Source organism: Hyperolius riggenbachi, chromosome 2, assembly GCF_040937935.1.
Source record: "Hyperolius riggenbachi isolate aHypRig1 chromosome 2, aHypRig1.pri, whole genome shotgun sequence".
NCBI lineage: Eukaryota > Metazoa > Chordata > Amphibia > Anura > Hyperoliidae > Hyperolius > Hyperolius riggenbachi.
The window spans coordinates 123,798,294-123,820,590 of NC_090647.1; the positions used below are offsets into that span (position 1 = coordinate 123,798,294).

The 22,297-nt window shown below is 41.0% G+C and overlaps 1 protein-coding gene across 1 annotated transcript in view; it reads right to left on the reverse strand.

Moving 5' to 3' along the window:
* COL2A1 (collagen type II alpha 1 chain) overlaps nt 1-21,857 on the reverse strand; it is a 97,907-nt gene extending 76,050 nt beyond the window's left edge. The window contains exons 1-10 of the mRNA XM_068267330.1: nt 21,514-21,857; nt 17,485-17,694; nt 16,389-16,405; nt 14,960-14,992; nt 14,807-14,839; nt 14,655-14,708; nt 13,162-13,263; nt 4,196-4,273; nt 1,443-1,487; nt 1,300-1,353 (exon numbers count right to left, since the gene is read on the reverse strand). Coding sequence (XP_068123431.1) covers nt 1,300-1,353; nt 1,443-1,487; nt 4,196-4,273; nt 13,162-13,263; nt 14,655-14,708; nt 14,807-14,839; nt 14,960-14,992; nt 16,389-16,405; nt 17,485-17,694; nt 21,514-21,610 — 723 coding nt within the window. The 5' untranslated portion in view covers nt 21,611-21,857. The remainder of the gene's footprint in view (nt 1-1,299; nt 1,354-1,442; nt 1,488-4,195; nt 4,274-13,161; nt 13,264-14,654; nt 14,709-14,806; nt 14,840-14,959; nt 14,993-16,388; nt 16,406-17,484; nt 17,695-21,513) is intronic.
* Nucleotides 21,858-22,297: the final 440 nt, after the last annotated feature.

The window sequence follows — 22,297 nt, forward strand, 5'->3', positions numbered from 1 at the left end:
CCGTGGGCAGCCTCCCTATTCCATCTGTTGCTTCCCATTTGCAGCTTCCTCTTCCATATGGAGAAACCCTTCGTCCATGTCTAGCCATCCCCTTAGCAAGCAACCGCCCTACACCTGGGCCTATGTAGCCTTTCCAGAAATCTCTCTCTGACATCAAGGCTGTAGAATCACAATCACAGATGATCTCCAGACCAAAGATGACTCAATAAATCATGTCTTGAACTTTAAAGGGGACCCGAGGTGAGAGGGATATGGAGGCTGCCATATTTATTTTCTTTTGAAACAATACTAGTTGCCTGGCAGTCCTCTTGAGCCTGTGTCTACTTGTAGCCATAGACCCTGAGCAAGCATATGCAAATCAGGTTCTCTGACTCAGCTGACTCAGGTTTTACTGGATTAGCTATATGCTTGTTCCAAGGTTTTGATTCAGACACTACTTATGCCAGAAGACCAACAGGGCTGCCAGGCAACTGGCATTGTTTACAAGGAAATAAATATGGCAGCCTCCATATCCCTTTCACCTTGGGTTCCCCTTTAAAGAGGAACTCCAGTGAAAATAATGTAATAAAAAAGTGCTTCATTTTTACAATAATTATGTATAAATGATTTAGTCAGTGTTTGCCCATTGCAAAATCTTTTAAATCCCTTATTTACATTCTGACATTTATTACATGGTGACATTTTTACTGTTGGCAGGTGATGTAGCTGCTGCATGGTTTTTTGGCAGTTCAAAACAGCTGTAAACAGCTATTTTCCACAATGCAACAAGGTTCACAGACAGGAAACTGCCAGGAGTACCACGGTCCTCAGAGTTTCTTGTGGGAGGGGTTTCACCACAATCTCAGTCATACAGCGCCCCCTGATGGTCTGTTTGTGAACAGTAATAGATTTCTCATGTAAAAAAGGGTATCAGCTACTGATTGGGATAAAGTTCAATATTGGTCGGAGTTTCTCTTTAAGCATCAAGAGAAAAAAATGATCCATGGTAGTAAAAAGAAACAAATGGTTTCCTGACATGTATGTATTTCCCTTTCTATCGGAACCCTAAATGCTGTATTTCCAATAGTCCCCACCTACTAATACAAAAGTGCTAATATACAAGAGAAAAGTATTATATGGTTTGATTTGGGGAGTTTATAAGTGGTGATTACTCAAACAAAACATGTTGATATAATTTGATATATTTCATGGAATAGGAGCACTTTAGTATGTAAACTATGACTGTAGTAACACCGTATTTTAGCAAAGAAATGTGTATTTATGTGTAGCTGCCCAATAAAATAAATCTATTTAACTTACAGCAGCACCAGGTTCTCCAGGTTCACCGGGATTGCCTTGGAAACCTTGGGGTCCCTAAAATGCAAATGAATTAATGGTTAGAACAGAAACAGTAGGCTTATACATGAATTTCCAGGAGACGTTTTCAATAAGCAAATACTTACAGGGGAGCCTGTTGGTCCAGGGGGTCCTCTAGGTCCCATGGGGCCCTGAAATATAAAGAAAACATGATTAAAATATAAAGTAGATAGTGAAGTATTACTGAGAGAGGGAATCAAAGGGCTTCTGTGCGCCTCACGGCTGGTATGTAACTGTATGCTTTTTGTTTTTACTCAGTAACACATTTATATTTATTTAGGGCAGCTTCTGAGAGTCTTTTGGCTGGACGACGGCCATGTTTACCAGCTCTCGGTTTCATTTAGTGCTTGCCAAAAAAGCTGTAGCACAGACGTTTCCTGGAGGAATTCTGAGGGGATTCTATGAAGCATCGGCTGATGTCTGCATGTTGGAGATTTCCAGTCCAGGGCTAAACAAATCCTGCATTATGTTTACAGTTGTGTGGCTGCTTTTATTGATTTATTTAATGGACGACTTAGTTTGGGAAAGGAAATCATCAACGTAATTAGGTCTAATTTGTGTGGTTGTATAATTATTACAAGCCTGTCTGCTTATTTGTTGGGGGCACTGCAGACATTGTTATCATTGTGATGTGCAGATGTCGGAGCTACACAGAACGTCAGAATGAATTTCACTTAAAAGGTTGAGGGAACTTCCAGCTCTTCAGGAACTGTGGAGCTCAAATCCCATAATCTCCTCTGCAGACAACCAGGTGCCCAAACTAACCTGTGAGGGTCATGCAGCAGTGTGGCAAAGGGCATCAACAATAATGATATTGTTGTTTGATGTAAGTTCATTTAATTAAATATAAAATATTTAAAATTTAAAATACATGTAAATGCATAAAAACGAGAAGTATGATTCTTCCAGAGCAAAATTAGCTATAAATTATTTTTCTCCTATGTTGCTGTCACTTACTGTAGTTAGTACAAATCCAACAGAACTGGCAGGTTTTTGACTAGTCCAATACCTCATGGGGATTCTCAGTATTTAATTCTATTCCTTACAAAAGATCTATACCAAGATTCTACCTGTTTGCAGACTATTCTGACAGTTGGACTGCGCAACTGCCGTTCACTAAGTGCTTTTGAAAAGAAAGAAAACCCTGAGAATCCCCCATAAAGAGATGGGCTAGTCCAAAACCTGTCAGTTCTGTTAGATTTCTACTACCTACTGTAAGTGACTGCAACATAGGAGAAAAGTAATTTACAGCATGTTTTCATGTATTTTAAATTTTAAAATTTGGCAAAAGTGGTCCTTTAAAAGAACAATGTTCTCTATGAAGTACAACATGAGACAAATATGGAGGCTGCAATTGCTGTCCTCCTTTTGTAGGGCTAGTTGGTTGGCATCTTCTCATGTCAATAAGTTTGGGTCACTGACTTAAAATAGGTACCTAAAACAGAATTGTCAGAATTTAGGATTGTATGTTCTCCGTTTTGTGTGGGTTTTCTCTGGGCACTCCGGTTTCCTCACACAATTCAGAAACCTACAAATAAGTTAATTGGTTCCCTCCAAAATTGGCCTTAGTTCATGATAAGGACATATGGCTATGGCAGGGATTAGATTATATTTGTAAGCCACTCTGATGGACGGTCAGTGACATGACAAGACTCTGTAAAGTGCTACGCAAGACCTCTGTGCTATATTAATACAGTTCATAAATAATAATGATAATAATAATAATCACTTTCTTTATGCATATCAGGTCCATGTCGGCGACTCAGAACGGATGTTTGGAACAGCACTGCCTAGTGGACATATGTGGTACTGCACTGTGTATTGTGTAAGGCATGTGTAGGTATGTAATTCATTTTTACAGCACTGCCTAGTGGACATATGTGGTACTGCATTTTGCATTGTGTAAGGCATGTGTATGTATGTAATTCGTTTTTACAGCACTGCCTAGTGGACATATGTGGTACTGCACTGTGCACTGTGTAAGGCATGTGTATGTATGTAATTCGTTTTTACAGCACTGCCTAGTGGACATATGTGGCACTGCACTATGCATGGTGGTATGCATATGTATCTATTAGGTCCATGTCGGTGACTCAGAACGGATGTTTGGAACAGCACTGTCTAGTGGACATATGTGGTACTGCACTGTGTATTGTGTAAGGCATGTGTAGGTATGTAATTCATTTTTACAGCACTGCCTAGTGGACATATGTGGTACTGCACTGTGCATTGTGTAAGGCATGTGTATGTATGTAATTCATTTTTACAGCACTGTCTAGTGGACATATGTGGTACTGCACTGTGCATTGTGTAAACTGTAAGGCATGTGTATGTATGTAATTCATTTTTACAGCACTGCCTAGTGGACATATGTGGTACTGCACTGTGCACTGTGTAAGGCATGTGTATGTATGTAATTCGTTTTTACAGCACTGCCTAGTGGACATATGTGGTACTGCACTGTGTATTGTGTAAGGCATGTGTATGTATGTAATTCATTTTTACAGCACTGCCTAGTGGCCATATGTGGTACTGCACTGTGTATTGTGTAAAGCATGTGTATGTATGTAATTCATTTTTACAGCACTGCCTAGTGGACATATGTGGTACTGCATTTTGCATTGTGTAAGGCATGTGTATGTATGTAATTCGTTTTTACAGCACTGCCTAGTGGACATATGTGGTACTGCACTGTGCACTGTGTAAGGCATGTGTATGTATGTAATTCGTTTTTACAGCACTGTATAGTGGACATATGTGGCACTGCACTATGCATGGTGGTATGCATATGTATCTATGTGATTCTTTTTTTCTGGTAATACTTTGTTGTCACTCTTACCATTGGTCCTTGCATAACACCCATCTGTGCACCACCAGCTTTCTCATCAAAGCCTCCAGTCATTTGAGCAGCAAAGTTCTGTAGAGACAAACATTGTAGTTAGCATTAACAGTTATTTCATTACATTGACTCATCTAAAACAGATCTAAGCTAGTGCTGCCATACATAATATTCATAGCAAGACACATGCATAAAAAATAAACTTGCTGAGCATTTTTTTCCTACTCATAAAAACCCATTGAAAAAATAAATAGCGATGTGTTTTCTGCGCAGCCCGTAGACTAGCATCATCTGCATTTTCGCATGCGTTTCCAGTCTGAGGCAAAACTCATGCGATTCTAATAAGTGTGACACAAGCCTTAGGCCTGAGACCCACTGGCAGTGCTTTGTGACAGTTCGCAAACTGTCTGCAATTTTCAAAATCGCTGAAGTCCACGGTATTACTGCGATTCCCAGATGGATTATGATTTGGGCCTGCATACCAACAATGCGATCGCTCTTGTGCTGCAGCCTGATCAACATCGCCCAGCGCAAGCGCTGCATGGGAACCACCCCCATAGGGTTCCATTGCCGTAGCGCTTTGCCAATGGCCAGCAAAACGCAAACATTCCAAAGATGCTGCCAGTGGGTCTCAGTCCTAAATGTCTAGTCTGCCTTTACTGACTACCTTCCATTCTCTATCATCCTCCAGTTCCTATTCCATCAGGGGAGTCTAGTCACAAGCTTGCACTTTTTACTCCACTTTATCTCGTTGAAGTAATTGAGACATTTATAAATCTTACAATGAGGAAACAATCCTGGTCCCACATTTACAAATTTAGAGCACACCTGAAGTGAGAAGGATATAGAGGCTGACATATTCATTTCATTTTAAACGTTATTAGTTGCCTGGCTGTCCTGCTGATCATCTGCTTGTAATACTTTCAGCTACACATCCTGAACAAGCATGCAGCAGATCAGATGTTTCTGAATGAAATTGGACAAGATTAGCTGCATGCTTGTTTCAGGTGTGTGACACTACAGCAGCCAAATAGATCAGTAGGATTCCAGAAAAATTGATACTGTTTAAAAGAAAATAAATATGACAGGCTTCATATACCTCTTGCTTCAGGTTGCTTTTAAACAAGCCACAAGCATAGCCACAGCCCACAAGCACCTTTTGTCTGTAATTTAAGGCAGTCGAATGGCAGTGTTGTACCCTACACATGGCAATATTTGACACACGATAGGGTTATGTGGTGACAGAAAACGCAACATGTCATTTCCATGCATGGCTGCAGCCTCGTTCTGTTGGGACTCAATACGGTGGCTGTGTCTCCACCACCCATGCCACACGCTAAAAGCACCCAGCCAGTACATGGGAACAGCTGACAGCCAGTGAATTCACCACCTTTGTCTGCCCATGTGTAGGAAGCCTTTAGCGTAGGCAATGGCTGCAGTGATTAATAGCTGATAGCTGTTCACACGGTTTTTTACATATGCTATGGAAAAAATGTATATTGTATTCCAGTAAAAAGGAACAAACGCCAAGGAGTTAAAAATGGCATCGCATACAGCACAATGTTGTTAGTGGCTTTTGCCCACAGTATAATAAGGGCGCACAATATTTTTTAAAGGCAATAGGAAGACTCAATACAAAAATCACATAGAGGAAGACTCAATACTAAATTCATAGGGAAATTCATATAACGGCATTAGGAAGTCTCAATATGAAAATCATATAGTTGGAAGCCTGCAGGCGCCTAAACTTCCCTGCAATGCCACTAATTGCATCATTGTAGCGGGAATTAAAGGTTAGGCACCATGGGGGGGTGGGGTGTGTTAAGGGTTAGGCATCGCTAAAGGGTTGGTTAAGGGTTATGGATTTGGGAGGCCCCTGTCCCTCCAGCCATCTTATTACCTTATTTACTCATGGAGGGTGAGTAGTGAGGAAGGTGGACCCGGTGAGCATGAGGCTCTCTTGGCCAATATCGACCCGCATGTATTTTATCCTTTGGAGGGGCGGAGAGACCACACCTATGCCTCCCCTTCATGAAAAGCACCGTTGTTCTATTGTTAAAGACAAGGAACCTATCTATACCTTCATAGCAAAGCATGAGGTATTTGTATGGGGATTTAGGATGCTATATGGTCTTAATACAGGGTAACCAAATAGCCCCACCCACCCTGCTGAATAGGTAAATCATATGTATTATTAAGGATATAATAGTACAAAAAATACAGGCACCTTTAAGAAAATATTTTAATGAAAGAAAAACACAGGGCTTTGAATTATTTTATCACAATACCACAAAACAATCCACGTCTATTTTTCCTCTTTTATATTCTCCTTCTGTATTTCTTCTATCTTTTTTTACAGATGACCATCATGTTGTCACCTGGACACCTCCAACTGACCAGGAAACAGGCATTGGCATATCAGAATTTCCCACAGCAGCTTCCCATTGGTCCATTTGTCTCAGTAGCGACCAGTCATATACGACCAGTCAGGGAGATTGAATTGAACTTGGCCACTGGGGCTAATTTGAATTTTCTGCTGAGAATTCCCATTGGTCCAGATGAATAAACCAATGTAAAGCCTTGATAGGAAATGCAAACATGCAAATGCATGGGGCTACCAGTCAGTTGGCAGCATGCAAAAGCAATGGGTGAGGACTGCAGGATGATCTGCAATCAAGATTGGTGAAATACTGAAGAATAACAGAACATAAGAAGAACAAAAACAAATTGCAGAATAGACGTGGATTATGGTACTAGATTTTAAAAAATATTTAAAATTAGTTTAGAACGTTTATTTCATTTAAGTGTTTCTACGCTATGTCAATATTTTCATATTCGATTTAACCCTTTGTTTGTCTCCATCGTAAGAAGATGATCAGGTGCCATAAGCCTCCCAGACTATTAACCCCTATTTCTTTCTGGATATCAGAGGGTTACTTATACATATAAGTAACAGCTCTTTGTTCTTATGACCTTATCAATGGGAGAAGGGTGCCTTGCAAGAAGTGGAGAAGACTCACTACAGCACGGATATCTGTCACAAACATCCAATCAGGTTTAAGGGAGTTTAGAAAAGTAGATATTATATATACACCCTAATGGATTTTTAAACTGCTAAAAAGGAAAAGTACAAATCTTTTTTATTATCAGGCCCCTAATCACTAAACTACATTTTCAGAAGTACTCAGAATAAATGAACTCTTATTAAGATTTGGTATTTCATTCTTTGTGGTAGTTTAAAGGGACTCCGAGCAGTGCAGAAACTATGGAAAGATGCATATCATTTGAAAGCTCTCTTTCTCCTCTTTCCAATGATATATAAACCGTCGCCCTACGCCTTTTATGCTGGATACACACCATGCGTTTCCGTGACGAATGCGTCTGTCGATATGCGTCGATTCGATTATTTCCGAGCATTTCCGAACGCATTTCGATGATTTTTAGGTCGATTGCCATGTAAAGTATGGCAAATCGACCTAACGATCCATCGAAGCTTGAATCAGACATGTCGGAAATAATCAAATCGATGCGTATCGACGGACGCATCAAACGCGGAAACGCATGGTGTGTATCCAGCATTAGTTTTCGCTATTTTCGTGATCGAAATTGCCGCGGCCGCGATTTCGATCGCGAAAATAGAGAAAACTAAAAGGCGTAGGGTGACGATTTAGGGGTCGTCAGAAAGAGGAGAAAGAGAGCTTTAAAATGATATCCATCTTTCCATAGTTACATTGTATTACACAGGGCGACTTTTTCTCAGAATCAGCAGCTCCAATCAGCAGAAAAAGTCGCCCTGTGTAATACACTGCAACTATGGAAAGATGGATATCATTTTAAAGCTCTCTTTCTCCTCTTTCTGACGACTCCTAAATCGTCGCCCTACGCCTTTTAGTTTTCTCTATTTTCGCGATCGATTGCGAAAATAGCGAAAACTAAAAGGCGTAGGGCGACGGTTTATATATCATTGGAAAGAGGAGAAAGATAGCTTTAAAATGATATGCATCTTTCCATAGTTTCTGCACTGCTCGGAGTCCCTTTAAGTATGCCTTTGCTCACTGGTGCTGTTACATTTTACACAGATAGTTACAGTAAAAAAAAAAAGCAAGTAAGAAATGTATCCTGTATTGGGGCACTTCTGATCTAATCAGCATTAAGCTTTTCTTAGGGCTCATTTACACTAATTTCTCATGAATGGGTGTGAGGCCTAGTTCACATTATGAATCGTCAGCGCTATTGCAAGCGCTGAGCGATTTATTGAGCAATTTTGAAAGCCCTTCTCGAATCGCTTTCAGATCGATTTTCACATAGAAAATCGCATTTCTAAGCGCTTTTGTGTAGCGTTTTTTTTTACTTCTCTTTGCCCGGGAAATTAATAAATACAATGTATTTATTCATTAAAAGCACACGGGAAATTGCTTTTCAAAGCCCTTTTTCAAGCGTTTAGCGATTTCCCTATCCTTTCTATTGAATTGCAACGCTCTGAAAATGGTGCAGGAGACGCAATTGCGGTTGGATAGAAAGCTCATTGCTCATGTGAGAACACTCACATAAGTGAACACTACACAAGTGCTTTTAAAACGATTTTTAAAATCGCTAGCGCTTAAAAAAAATGTGAACAAGCCCTGAATGGGTTTGTGAGTTGCTGTGCATTTCTATGCATTTCCATGAGCTTTAACTCCCGATGAGCTGAAATGCACTGCACAGCAACTGACTGTAGTGTGAATGATAACATGAAAGTCTATGGACTTTCATGTTCCCATGTAGAAGTCTATGGACTTTCATGTTCCCATGTAGAAGTCTATGGACTTTCATGTTCCCATGTAGAAGTCTATGGACTTTCATGTTCCCATGTAGAAGGCACAGTATGGCCCATATTCCATTAACCCTTTCTCTTGAGTTTTCTCTTAGGAGATAACTTTTCATATTATGTTTAAAATAACTTTGCAGCACTCTGCAATTGAGAAAGTACCAAAAATTGGGTGTAAAAGTACTGTCAAAATTATTTTGAGTATTAAAAGGCATTTTATTGAAAAGGTAAGAAAAATCACCTAGCAGAAAACTCAGGAGAAAAACTGAATTGAATAAGGCCCTCTGTGCCCTGCAGTAAATAGCTTGGCGTTTTTTCTCGGAGGAGAGCGGGGCGGCTTCGTGGGACAAGACTCCGGAGGTAAATATAGCTTTGCATTACAGCAGCACTGACAGATTTTTAGTTTTTGCATGGAGGTCCTCTTTAATAAATTTTATGTATATATATATATATATATATGCAACTTCTTATGATAAGGGATATTTTTTTACATGTTTTTGAAGATACAAACTCTGGAGTGGGCATTATTCACAATGATTCACTACAGACACCTGAACCCAGCATGCAATATGCCTGCAAAAAGTAAGCTGAAAGTAGGATGAGCTGGGATCTGTAGTTCAACAGCTGCAGATTTCTCTGAACTGACCAAAACTAGAAGTTTCAGCCATGCACAAGATAAAAGAAAAGTGAATTCGAGGAGAGAGTGATATGGAGGCTGCCATACTTGTTTCCTTTTAAACAATACCAGTTGCCTGGCAGTCCTGCTGATTTATTTGGCTGTGGTAGTGTCTGAATAACACCAGAAACAAGAATGCAGCTAATCTTGTCAGATCTGACAATAATGTTAGAAATACCTGATCTGCTGCATGCTTGTTCAGGGTCTATGGATAAAAATATTAGAGGCAAAGGATCAGCAGGATAGCCAGGCAACTGGAAAGGAAATAAATATGGCAGCCTCCATAGAACTCTCACCTCGGGTTCACTTTAAGCTACTTTTTCTGCTGAAATGTGGCTGTTCCCGTCATCCATACTTTTGTTGATTTCCTCACATTCATATATGCAAAAAGATTTCAGTCTGGATATTCTGATTTTATAATGGTACATACACACGGACTACGGTTCGTTGCTGTTGCTAGCACACAGGAGACGTGTGTGCAACAGCTCGGGGACAGCTCCGCCTGAACGACAGCTGTCTACACGTCTCTGCCCAATAGGCAGAGACGCGGTGGAAGCTGTTGCCGAAGGTTCGGCCCCCCGCCGGAAGCTCCGTTCACAGTGTGTGGGTAGCTGTCGCTAGTCCGCACATACACACGCAGAAAGCGTGGCGGACTAGAGACAGTTGCGGAGACAGAAGTTGCCGGCAACTGCTGTCTCCGGCGACAGTTCAGGGTGCGCGCCTCATACACACGGGGAAACTGTCGCCCCAGACATGCGTGTGCCACGTGTTTGTGGCGACAGTTGTGCCCGTGTGTATGAGCCTTAACAAACAGGTGACTTGTTGCAACTAAGATGAATGTCAGGCTGCACTGCTGATTCCCTTTTTGAAAAAGGTTTCTGGACTGGCTGTTATGTTGATCTATGTTGCCTCTAACACCCTTTGAGTCACAGACCCACCATAAGAATGCAGGTCAAGTGTTCTGACTCTGCTGGTTGCATGCCTGTTCCAGGTGTGACACTGCTGAAGCCAAAAGACCACCCATAGCGTAGGTATGAGTGGGCAAGGGGGAACATGTGTCCCCAGGTGCAGCACTGTGAGGGCGCTCAGCACAGCCGCTGCAAGCCCACGTGCATGAGCGATGGCTCGCTAGATGCCCAAAGTGCCTCTGCTTCTCTTCCTCCCTCTGCAGAAGAGTGCAGAAACATTAAGGCCTAGTGCACACCAGAGCGGTTCGGCTGCGGTTTGCGATCCGCTTGCGGGTGCGGATCCGCTAGGGTAATGTATTTCAATGGGCTGGTGCACACCAGAGCGGGAGGCGTTTTGCAGAAACGCATACTCCCGGGCTGCTGCAGATTTTGGATTGCGGATGCGTTTCTGCCTCAATGTTAAGTATAGGAAAAACGCAAACCGCTCTGAAAAACGGCACTTCAGAGCGGTTTGATAGGCGTTTTTTGTTACAGTAGCTGTTCAGTAACAGCTTTACAGTAACAATACATGAAATCTACTACACCAAAAATGCTTCACAAATACGCAAAATGCTAGCTGAAACGCTACAGAAAAAGAAGAAAAAGCGTTTCAAAGTCTGCTAGCATTTTGCGGATCTGCTAGCAGTTTTTGGTGTGCACCAGGCCTTACAGCAGCAGAAAAAGGGGAGCACATGTGGCTATTTAAAGGGGAGCACATCTGGCTATATAAATGAGTCACATGTAGCTATCTAAAAGGGGTGCTCAAAAACATTGTCCCCAGGCGCTGAAAACTCCTAGCTACGCCTCTGCAAAAGACCAGCATAACAGCCAACCAACTGGCTTTTTTAAAAAGGAATAAAGATGGAATACTCTATGTTCTTATATATTAGTTCAGATTCCCTTTATGGTCACTTTAAAAATATGTATTATATACAGTATAATCTCATTATAGTAAACTCTGATATTGTAAACCTCTGGATATAGTAAACTCAGTCCTCAGATCCCAGCAAATGCATCTGTATAAGTATACAATGTATGACCTATTCTGATATAGTAAACCACTTTTCTTGGTCCCTTGGAGTTAGTATAAAGGGATTCTACTGTATGTCATTAAGACACCTCTTAAAGTGGACCTGATCTCTTGCACAGGACAGAAGAAAAGCACAGAGAAATGCACACTGTATCTTGAATGTATTTAGAGCTTTTAGCCTCTCTAATTCCCCCTCATCTGTGACTAATCACAAGTTGTCATTTGATCTCAGCTGGGTCATCTGGCTGCCACGGCAGAGCAGCTAATTGGTAAACACAGGGGCCTGTATGCAATTAACTTTTTCTCCTAAGTTTTCTCCTGGGTGATATTTATAAACTTGTCAATAAAATGCCCTTTAAGCCACCAGAAAGCAAGAAAATACTCAAAATAATTTGGTAGTACTTTTTCACCTACTTTTCGTTTTAGTTGAAAAGTGCTGAAAGTTATTTTAAATAGAAAATGAAAAATGATCTCCATTGTGAAAAAAGTTAATTGCATGTGGGCCAGGATGTTAACAATATGTCTGCTTCCATGAAAGCAGGAAGTAGACACGCTGCCGATTTTTTGCAGGATGTGTTTAAGCTGTAACAAAGAAATGCTTTTCTCTAAAGGTTAGCATGTTTTTGGGTATCTTTTAGAGCAGAGAGGAAGTTCTGAGTTCAGGTCCACTTTCAGTGAACGCCTTTGTGTTTGGCTTTTCTCATTAGCGCTTCCCATTATTTTAAGTTAAAAATTACATAAAGAGGGTAATTTACAAACTATTCAACATATAAACAAGGTTTAGCTAACATAGCTTATATAACTGAGGGGTAATAAAACACAAAACAGGGATCTTCCTATGGATGTTCCCATAACATGTATGAGCATTTAGCAAAGCCACAAGCTTGAATTAGGAGGTTGTGAAATTAGGAAGTTGTGAAATACTTTTTACTTTCGAATAAGAGACCATTTCCCAGAATACCGCACGGTTCACTTTCATGTGCCTTTAGAAATAATAGACTTTCTCTTATCCATTAAGCCTTAATCACAAGCCTTTTGAAGGTGTGTGTAACATAGATCTATAAGTGTTGTTTTGAAAAGAAAACACGTTAGGCTTTCTTTGATGGACGTTTCGGTGAAAGTCGAAGATCTGTGAAAAGAACGTAAGTGTAGGTAAGTCTGGGTAGGTGACACTGCTCTAGGCTGGAGTTTGCACGCTGATGATAATGATGAGCCACCCCTGAGCCTCTGTCTGCAGTTGGACAATCATCTGCTTGTACAGTGTCCAGCCAAAGAAGAAATAAAAACTTTCTGGGCAGAGAAGATATTTTGTGTCAGAGGAATGCAAACAAACTGCCGGACTACAAAGAGTGACTGTTGTGAGCTACTTTCTAACAGTGGAGCCTTTCAGGACCGTCAGCTGGGTTTAGCCATGTAGAGCAAATGTCCCAGGCTGATATGAGTCTGTGAGGTGAACTCTGTGGCTTTTACGGGAAAAGCCTGGGTGTCACAGCTGAGACTACTTACTCCGCCAAGGCCAGGGGGTCCGGGAGGTCCAGCTGGGCCAACGGGTCCTGGATTTCCAGGAGTACCAGGTTCGCCATCTCTTCCACGGGGTCCGGGAGAACCCTAATTGGCAGAAAAAAATGGATACATTGGGGTTCATTCTTGAAGGTTCTCCTGAGCAGAACAACATCAGTGATCCAGAAAACCTGAACTAGATTTTTTTCTTTTACAAAAATCATCTGTAAGCCTAGAAAATGTTCAACTCTTGCCTGTGTCATATCAAATCATAGTGGAGGTTGCTGAAAGGTAACTGAGTTAGCAATGGTCCTTTTACAGTCATGTGTTCATACCCATAGCAAGAACTTTGATTTAACACATCCAGATTTTCCTAGATGTATTCAATTTAGTGCTTGTTGTACAGATGACTGCAGTAGTACAAACACTCATTCATTAACCTTTCTGAAACCCTCACTACAGTCTGATATGACCCAGGCCAGGTCTACACGTTTTTGCCCCATAATAACAGACACTATTTACAAAAATCTGTATCATTTATTTTCTACAGTGCTCTGTAGCTTGTCATAATCTTAGAAAACTAATGACCTTCATTTTTTTCAGTATAGAGGACTGGTTATGACATACCCATGCAAGATGGTTGTTTGCCTTAAAAACTGAAGCTACACTTATAAAAAATGCAAATGCATACTAACTAATTGGAAAGCTGTTTCCGATAAATGACAACCTAATTTACAGGGAAAATAAGTATCCCTATTATTACAGTCGCACAACATAAGCATGCTACTATGGAGTCATGCAAGACTCATAGCCCTTTTTCATGTACAAGATGGAGTGGGCTTGTAATACAGCCAATATGTCTTAATACCCATATGGGACAGACATGCCGTCATGTACAATGGGGTGTCCTCTTTTATAAAGGCATTTAATAATTATCCATACAATGCTCCAATATTACTTACATTCCCTAAGAATGCCACAACCACTTATATACAAAACCCACTGATGTCAAAACCGCAAATGCTAAAATCTCTGCGAACTAGTCTTAAGGTGGCCACAAACGGTCCAATTTGTAGCGAAAAATTATTCGAGCGATCAGAAATTCTGATTGGAAGTGAAATCGTTCACTACATTATCAACGAACCAATCTTTGCTTTCTATCTATCACAACCAACAAGAAAATACAAATTTTAGTTCGACGAAAATCCAATCGGACGACTGTTTTTATAATCGTTTATAATCCATTGTGCCCATCAACAGAGATTTTTTTACAACCAATTCGATCAGAATTTCTGATCGATCTAACGATTTTTCGCTAGAAATTGGACTGTTAGTGGCCACCTTAATTGTAATTTCTACCAATCAGGCTCTTAGGCCAACCTCAGCTAATTGCTGATTGGATGATGGGTTGTACCATGTCTGTTCTATTTCTAAACTCAATGCACATCATTTAATTTGGTCTTCTTTTTTTATACATTTTTTTTTGTCTGTTTACTTACTTTCTCGCCCTTTTCACCACGGTCACCTCTTGGTCCTTGTTCACCAGAAGGTCCCTAAAAAAGTACATTAATATGTATTAAAAGCAGGAATAAAACATTAAGATGACATTTATCATATAAAGGGTTGAGTTTTAAACATGGTTTTAATATACCTGTGGCCCTGGTGGTCCTCTTGGTCCTACAATCTGTATAACAAAAACAACATTCATCAATTAACTGTATGGAAATGCTGAGATTATTACAGTGGCTTGTGTCCAATTTTAAATTGAGAAATTATAATGTTATCACCGAATTAAGTTACTCACATCTTTAATGTCGCCAGGTTCACCTTTTTGTCCCTAGAAAATTGTACATGAAAGGATTATTTCAGTGACAAGATATCATCATATTATATCACTTTAGCTTATTTCTATATCATCCATAACCTTTTAACATGAATCTGTAAAAAAACACTAGCTTGGCCCATATGTGATATAGGAAACATTATCAGACACAATAGGTCAGATAATGTATAAGATGGGTGACTCATTGGTTGAGATTTACTAATGATGATGATCGGTGGAATATCACCATGGCTACATCAAACATCCAATGAGGAGGGAAGGAATTAAAAAGCAACTTATCTGACTGAAATTAGACGTGATAAGACTAAAAATCTTTATTAATATGTATTATTTCTATAACACCAACATCATCTGCAGCACTTTACAGCTCTGTTCCTCGGAGAAGCTCACACCCTAAAATTGGCCATACACTTATAGAATCTGACAGGAATTTATCTGATGTGTGCCACACACTAGGAAAAGATTTCCAATAGATTTCAGAATTAAATCTATTGGAAATCGATCTAAATGCATTATTGGACCATTCGATCCAATGCAACTCTATGGGCCATCTATCTACTGCCAGCAGCAGATCGACCTAGATTTTCCATCCTGTCAGATAGATCAAATCGAACTAAATCATCCGCAAATCGATTGATAGATTTGATAGAATCGATTTCCGATCGATCAATGGCTGAAATTAACCAGTGTATGGGCCCCTTAATCCCTACCATAGTCTTGTCCATCACAGTCAAGGGCCAATTTAAGGGGAAGCCAATTAACTTATCTGTATGTTTTTGGGATATGGGAGGAAACCCACGCAGATACAGGGAGAACAGACAAACTCCTCACAGATAGTGCCCTGTATGGGATTTGAACCAGGGACTCAGCGCTGCTAGGCAAGAGTTCTATCTTTTTTATTACATCACCGTGCTGCCAAACAGCTCTTTGAAGGTTCCCATTTATTGAGTTCAGGGTATTTCCAAAGGAAAAACAAAGTAGCAAAACCTTATTATGTTCTTAAAGATGTTTTACTATATCTACACAGTAGCTCCATCAATTCTATTGAGTAAAGGGAAGTCCTCCAGATTGTTTTCAGTACAGGTAAACCGAAAGTAAGTAGATTATCTGTACCTATAAGGTTTCCTTTACTCCTCAAAATTGAAAAAGTAACTCTATGAGATGAAACTACCAAACAAACAAAAAAAAGGTGTTCAGTTAAACTATTTTGTTTTTGTTTTTTTTCATAGAGAAAACTTCACTGGGATTCTTCATTCATTGAACATGACCTTTAATAACCCACCCCAATGGATGAATTCTGCACTATCACACCGGTGCCTAAAGTCTACTGGACATTTAACATTCTAGACTATATATGCCTCAGATATAAAAGTAAACAAAAATAGATTACCTTTTGTACAGCTTGCCCTATTCATTGGAAGAAAAGGAAAAAAAAAAAAGGAAAAGAGAAAAAAGTTAATAAAGCGTGATCCACATTGAGACTTTTCCCCAAAAATGAATGTATCAAACCACGATGGAACACAGACAAATCAGGACATGGACAACAGCTGAATACAATGAAGGCCTTCTTCATGTCACATAAAGAAGGTAAGTGTTAAATCACATGACACAAGACTTCCACTACTTAACCAGCACCCTAGTACATACTTCCATTCCAACGTGGATGTGCAACATGCCTCTACATTACTACAGAAGCCCAGATCAGTGCAAGTTCATGAAGTGAATGGAAAGGGCCTCTTTGTTGTGGTAGAATGTGAAAGAGGGTTATATGGTCTTGCTGTTAGTCGCAATGTTTCACATGAGCAGTTAAATGATAGGTATGGAGCATACGATTAGTACATGAGGCGAACAATGGTTATTGTGATCATCAATGTTAATTATACCTGCACAGAGCACTGCTAATTATTCGTCCAATGTCCAAATGCAAGGATACAGCTCGTTAACCACTAGAGCTTGTAATCAAACATAAATACTGTGGACAATCGCAGTGCTAACTGTGCTGGCACACCATTAAAAAAAGGGGATCTCAGTGATTGCATCTTCTGCCTTTTTATTTCATCACAAAGCAATAGGAACAGGTTAATCCAGCCTTCATATTTATAGTTGCACGTGGTTTTGTACTATGTGAGCTTTCAATGGACCTGCCAAGATTAACCGCAGGAGAGCAGACTGAGGTTTCGTCAGAAGGCAAAAAAAGGACACAGTAGTATTACAACCCCAGTGAGGTCTCTAATTTAAGCCGTATCAAAGCTCTGAACCACACGATTAAAACATAAGATGCATATACTTTTAGGGTATATATAGGTTGGGGAAGAAGTGGTATATTCCGAACCCTATGTATCCTATACAGGCAGAAGATAAGTCACAAGGTGCCCTTTAATTAGCAACAGGTACCTATGGATGCCCAGTTTTGTTAAAGAAAGGCGTTCCATCCATAGGCACAAACATGTAATTTATTTATGGAAAAGAAATAAATAAATTACGACCACTGGTGGAGGAGGACTGCTCAGTTGGGCAGATGGGGCAGCACTCTCCAAAGGGGATCTCAGCATTGGGGCAGTCTTGCTTTTCATCGCAGATTATCTCGTCACACAGAATAATCCCAGTGTCACACACACAGATATTGCAAGGCTCGGGTTTCCAGACATCTTTGTCATTATACCTCTGCCCATCCTGTACGCAGCTTCCTGTATCGACTGTGCCATGTGGGCAAAAGGGAAGGGGGTTATCAGTGGAGGAAGAGGAAGCAGGGGAGACAGCAGAGCAGATGAGAATAAAAATAAAAATAAAAAGCAGAAATAATAACACAATAGTCAAAACTGTCATATATCGCAGGAATTATGTGCATATATACATAGGGGTGTATGTATATATACCTATATGACATTTCTAGAAACTGGCTTAAACATGTTTTTTTGTTTAATCTGGAAAATATTCTCACTCCTGGGTCAAATTGCTCGTAAATTAGTTTTAAAATGCTCAAAAAGAATACAGTATAATTAGTAGCAGCAGCGGATTAAATGTAGGTGTCATTTAGACATTCACCAGAGTGGGGCAGTGTTGTCCCAGACAGCAGAAGGTGACCTAAGTTCAGATTAGAATGGAGACGCTTGGGGTAAGAGGGAGGGGAATCTCCTTATGCAGTATTTGTTGGCCCGAATCATAGGAAGTTGTAACCTAATATTACAGCGTGAACTATGGAGAATCCCTAATAACAGAAAGTTTCTTTAAGGTAACTTAGTAGTTTTACAAAAACTGTTGGATGTGTCCACAGGGCCTCTTAGGCAGCTTTGAGAAATAGGAAAAGGTCAATGTATTTATTTCTGTAAATAAAAAGCAAAGTTTAATAAAAATCTATTTTGTGGAATGAATAAGTAGTGGCTGTATGTAAAAGTCATAATGAGTCATAGCATGTGAAAATGTGATGCATAAATTGCATCATTAAAATCCGCTAAAAGGATTTTTTTTAAAAAATGATAAATTGTATAAAAAAATCACAAAGGGGGTATGATGGTGACATTGTTCCCCATGAATTGCACTTCATTATACTGACAGCAGCTCCCTTTGGATCCCATGCCTAGGCTTGGGTAGCCCAGAGGACCCTTGATGAATGGGTCTTTCTGTAAAATACACAGAGGTTTCAATTCACGTTTCACTGTCAGGGGCCAGTTTAAATAAATATGGGCAGAATTTCAACTCCATCTGGAACCCATTGCTGCCAATCCTCACAGTGCAAATAAACCATCACAATAGTCAATTGGAGTCTTCAAATAAGGCCACATCGTTCAGCTTTCAACCATATTTACATGCCTTTAACAGCTCATCCACTTCAAACAAGCCATAAGATACAGAGAATCCTTCACAGACCCCAATCAAACTGGACCCAATCAATTCAGCTATCAAAATACAATATTCACAAATCCATGACAACAAAGTCAGAGAACCACCTCCTTTGAGCCCTTTCCTTGCCTCTAGGGTACCTCACACAAATCTACGGCAGGCTTCTGGCCTACAGAATTCTAGGCCAAACACTCAACACATTTTTTAAGCACATGAGGTGTTTACAGTAGCACTTTTCTCAGCAAAAGATATATCTATAATGTACATCTAAACAAATGTAACTCAGAGACTAAGAATAATTTAGAAAGTTTCCACTGACTTCTGCAGGAATTTATACACATATTTATCTTCCTGCAGATGTCAGTTTCTTTAAAAGAAGAAAAAAAAACCTTTTTCTTTGGAATAGGAGAATTTTTCCAGTAAAAAGTGGCAAATAGTCAGAAGAATGTGCGTTTTCCATACACTCCGTGCAATGGTTTTACAATCTGTAGGATGCAAAGACTAAAAGGGGCTCGTAAAAGAATTTTCTCTCTTACCACTGGGGACCTGCCCAAGCAAGTTAAAACATTTCTGCTAAGAAATAAGGCTTCCAGCACTGATCTCGAAGGATTGCCCAGACTGTTCCCTCAGCCAGGTGTTCTCTCATATATTCCTCTATTTTTTGCCAGTTTTAACAATACTGAAGTAATTTCTGTCAAGATCTAAACTAAAATCACAGAAATACTTTTAAATACATTTTTAGCCTTAATGTTTTTTTTTTGTTTAAGAATACTTAGCTTAGGTTCACATTTTAGGGGCATATCTGACTGAATACAAAATAATAATGCTAATTAAAAATAAATAATAATAATAATAATAATAATAATAATAATAATAATAATAACAGAGAGTAATATATATTTGTGCAAAAGCAGGGCTACCATATCACCTAGTAACCATGGAAGACTTCCTAGTGAACTGTACTGATGTTTGGTTGGTTGCTATGGGTAACTACACATCACTTTAGTAGTGGACCAATGGTGATAGCCTACAAAGATTATTGTGCAGTCACAAAATTTCAAGCACTAAACAATGGCTATTATTTTGTGAAGCCCTGTTGAAATTCCCTTGGAATCAAATGTGTAACCCAGGAATGCTTTTGAACATTTGTCATAAGGCCTCTTCTGGGAGTTTTGTTTTATGTTCCTTAAAAACTGCAAGAGATCAGTTTGAGAAAGAATGCAGCTACTGTGCTCAGCACAGCGTGTCGGCAAGCTAACCTCCCCTCCAGCTTGCAGGGGCAGCCACCACCACCAAGCCTGTGCTGAGTACAGGCTCCCCTGCTCACTGTCCACTGTCCAGGTGCCCCTGCTCACTGTCCAGGCTCCACAGTCACTGCCCAGGCTCCCCTGCTCACTGTCCAAGCTCCCCTGCTCACACTGTCCAGGCTCCTCTGCTTACTGTCCAGGCTCCTCAGTCACTGCCCAGGCTCCCCTGCTCACTGTCCAGGCTCCCCTGCTCACTGTCCAGGCTGCCCCTGCTCACTGTCCAGGCTCCTCAGTCACTGCCCAGGCTCCCCTGCTCACTGTCCAGGCTTCCCTGCTCACTGTCCAGGCTGCCCCTGCTCACTGTCCAGGCTCCTCAGTCACTGCCCAGGCCCCCCTGCTCACTGTCCAGGCTCCCCTGCTCACACTGCCCAGGCTCCTCTGCTTACTGTCCAGGCTCCTCTGTTTGCTGTCCAGGCTGCCATGCTCACTGCCCATTTCCCCTGCTCACACTGCCCAGGCTCCTCTGCTAGCTGTCCAGGCTCCCCTGCTCACTACCCAGGCTCCTCTGCTTGCTGTCCAGGCTGTCCTGCTCACTGCCCAGGCTCCTCTGCTTGCTGTCCAGGCTGTCCTGCTCACTGCCCAGGCTCCCTTCTCACTGTAGGCTTCCTCTATCAATCAACTCTAAACTTTGCAAGTCTCCACGGAAAGACTGGAATTTTAACGTCTCAAGCAGCTCTCCTGTGCCATTAAAGGTCTCATCATCAGCTACTATATAGCTGATTCACTGTGGTTACTATGTCTAGTCTCACTGGTAAACGTAACCATTGAAGAATTTCAGATGGGGTTGATGCATTTTCCATGACTCCGTCTTGAGAACGGAGTGTTGGCAAATTAACCCCTTCAAGCCACTGTATCTATCAATCGCCTTAAATGACTAGGGCTCTAAGATTCTAAGCCAATACTGTAGGTTCCCTCTGCTATTTCAGCACCCCTTTGTGTTTTGCTGGCCTGGGCTAAATAGCACAAGTACATTAATATAGCATCAGCACAGCCTGCGCTGCAGTTGCCAAGTACAGTCAATTCTGCTGGATGCTGCTGTCACTAATAAGGATGCAATAACCTTGAGAGTGGACTCATGCACTTGCACCCCTGGCGCTTTGACTAATGACAAGCAATTATGACTTGACCGGGGGAATGCCATTGAATGGCTGCTCGATTTAAAAGCCCTGATAGCATTAACTCCTTCAGTGCTGGATGGGATTGCCTTGAATGCCACAGCTGTTCCCAAATCCTCTAGCAAGTGCAATCGAAGTATAAACAGCAATAACAACCACGACAAAAAATAGAATAAAATAAAAATAATTAAATAAAAAAAAAAGTTTTAAAAAGTTTTAAACAGTTAAAAAAAAAAATCAAGCTGTAACTTACGGACATCTTGTTCTTCTTGGCATCGTACAACCGCTAATAATATGACTTGGGTGGCTGCGAGCAGCACTAGTGTCCTTGAATCCACAAACCTGAACATGTCTAAATGTTAGACATGCAGAACCTTTGTGGGAAGAAGTGAAGGAGGGGAAGGAAGGAGAGGAGGCTGGTTGTCCCCAAAAGTTATCTTGTCTTCATGCAGCCGATTTCTTGGGAAAAGAGGGAGAATCCAGTACCAGGGCCCCAGCAGAACTTAGTACTAGCTGCTCTGGGCCAAGGTACTGAAGTTATAGTCGTGACTGCCTTGAAGACAACGTATATGCCCACATCTTAGTCCTCCCCTGCCCCCAGCAGTGCTGTAATCTGAGCCCCCTCCACTCCTCTCTGCCCTCTCCCCATCCCAGCAGACCCCTCCTTCCCCTACAGGGTCCCTTTCCCTAGCCTGCCACACTCTGTCCCCTCTCTCCCTCCCCTCTCGCTGTCCCAACCTCTCCTTCCCTCTCTCCTGCCTCCCCCATCACCTACACTCTTTCATTCCTCTGTCAAGGGAAAAAAAAGTACCACCATTTAGAAAGAAGCCAGGCAGAGAAAAAAAAAATCCGATGTGCTAAAAGTCCATCTCCTCTCCTGAAAAGTTTGCTGGAGAGTTTCTGCTGCAGGGGAGAAGTTTAGTCTGATTTTAGAGGCGATCTGGGGAGGTCTCCCAGGTTCATACGGTTCTAGAGAGGGACTGGCATTGGATCGGTCCAACTTTCTCAGGTGGCCTCTGGAACACGCTGCTAAGGCT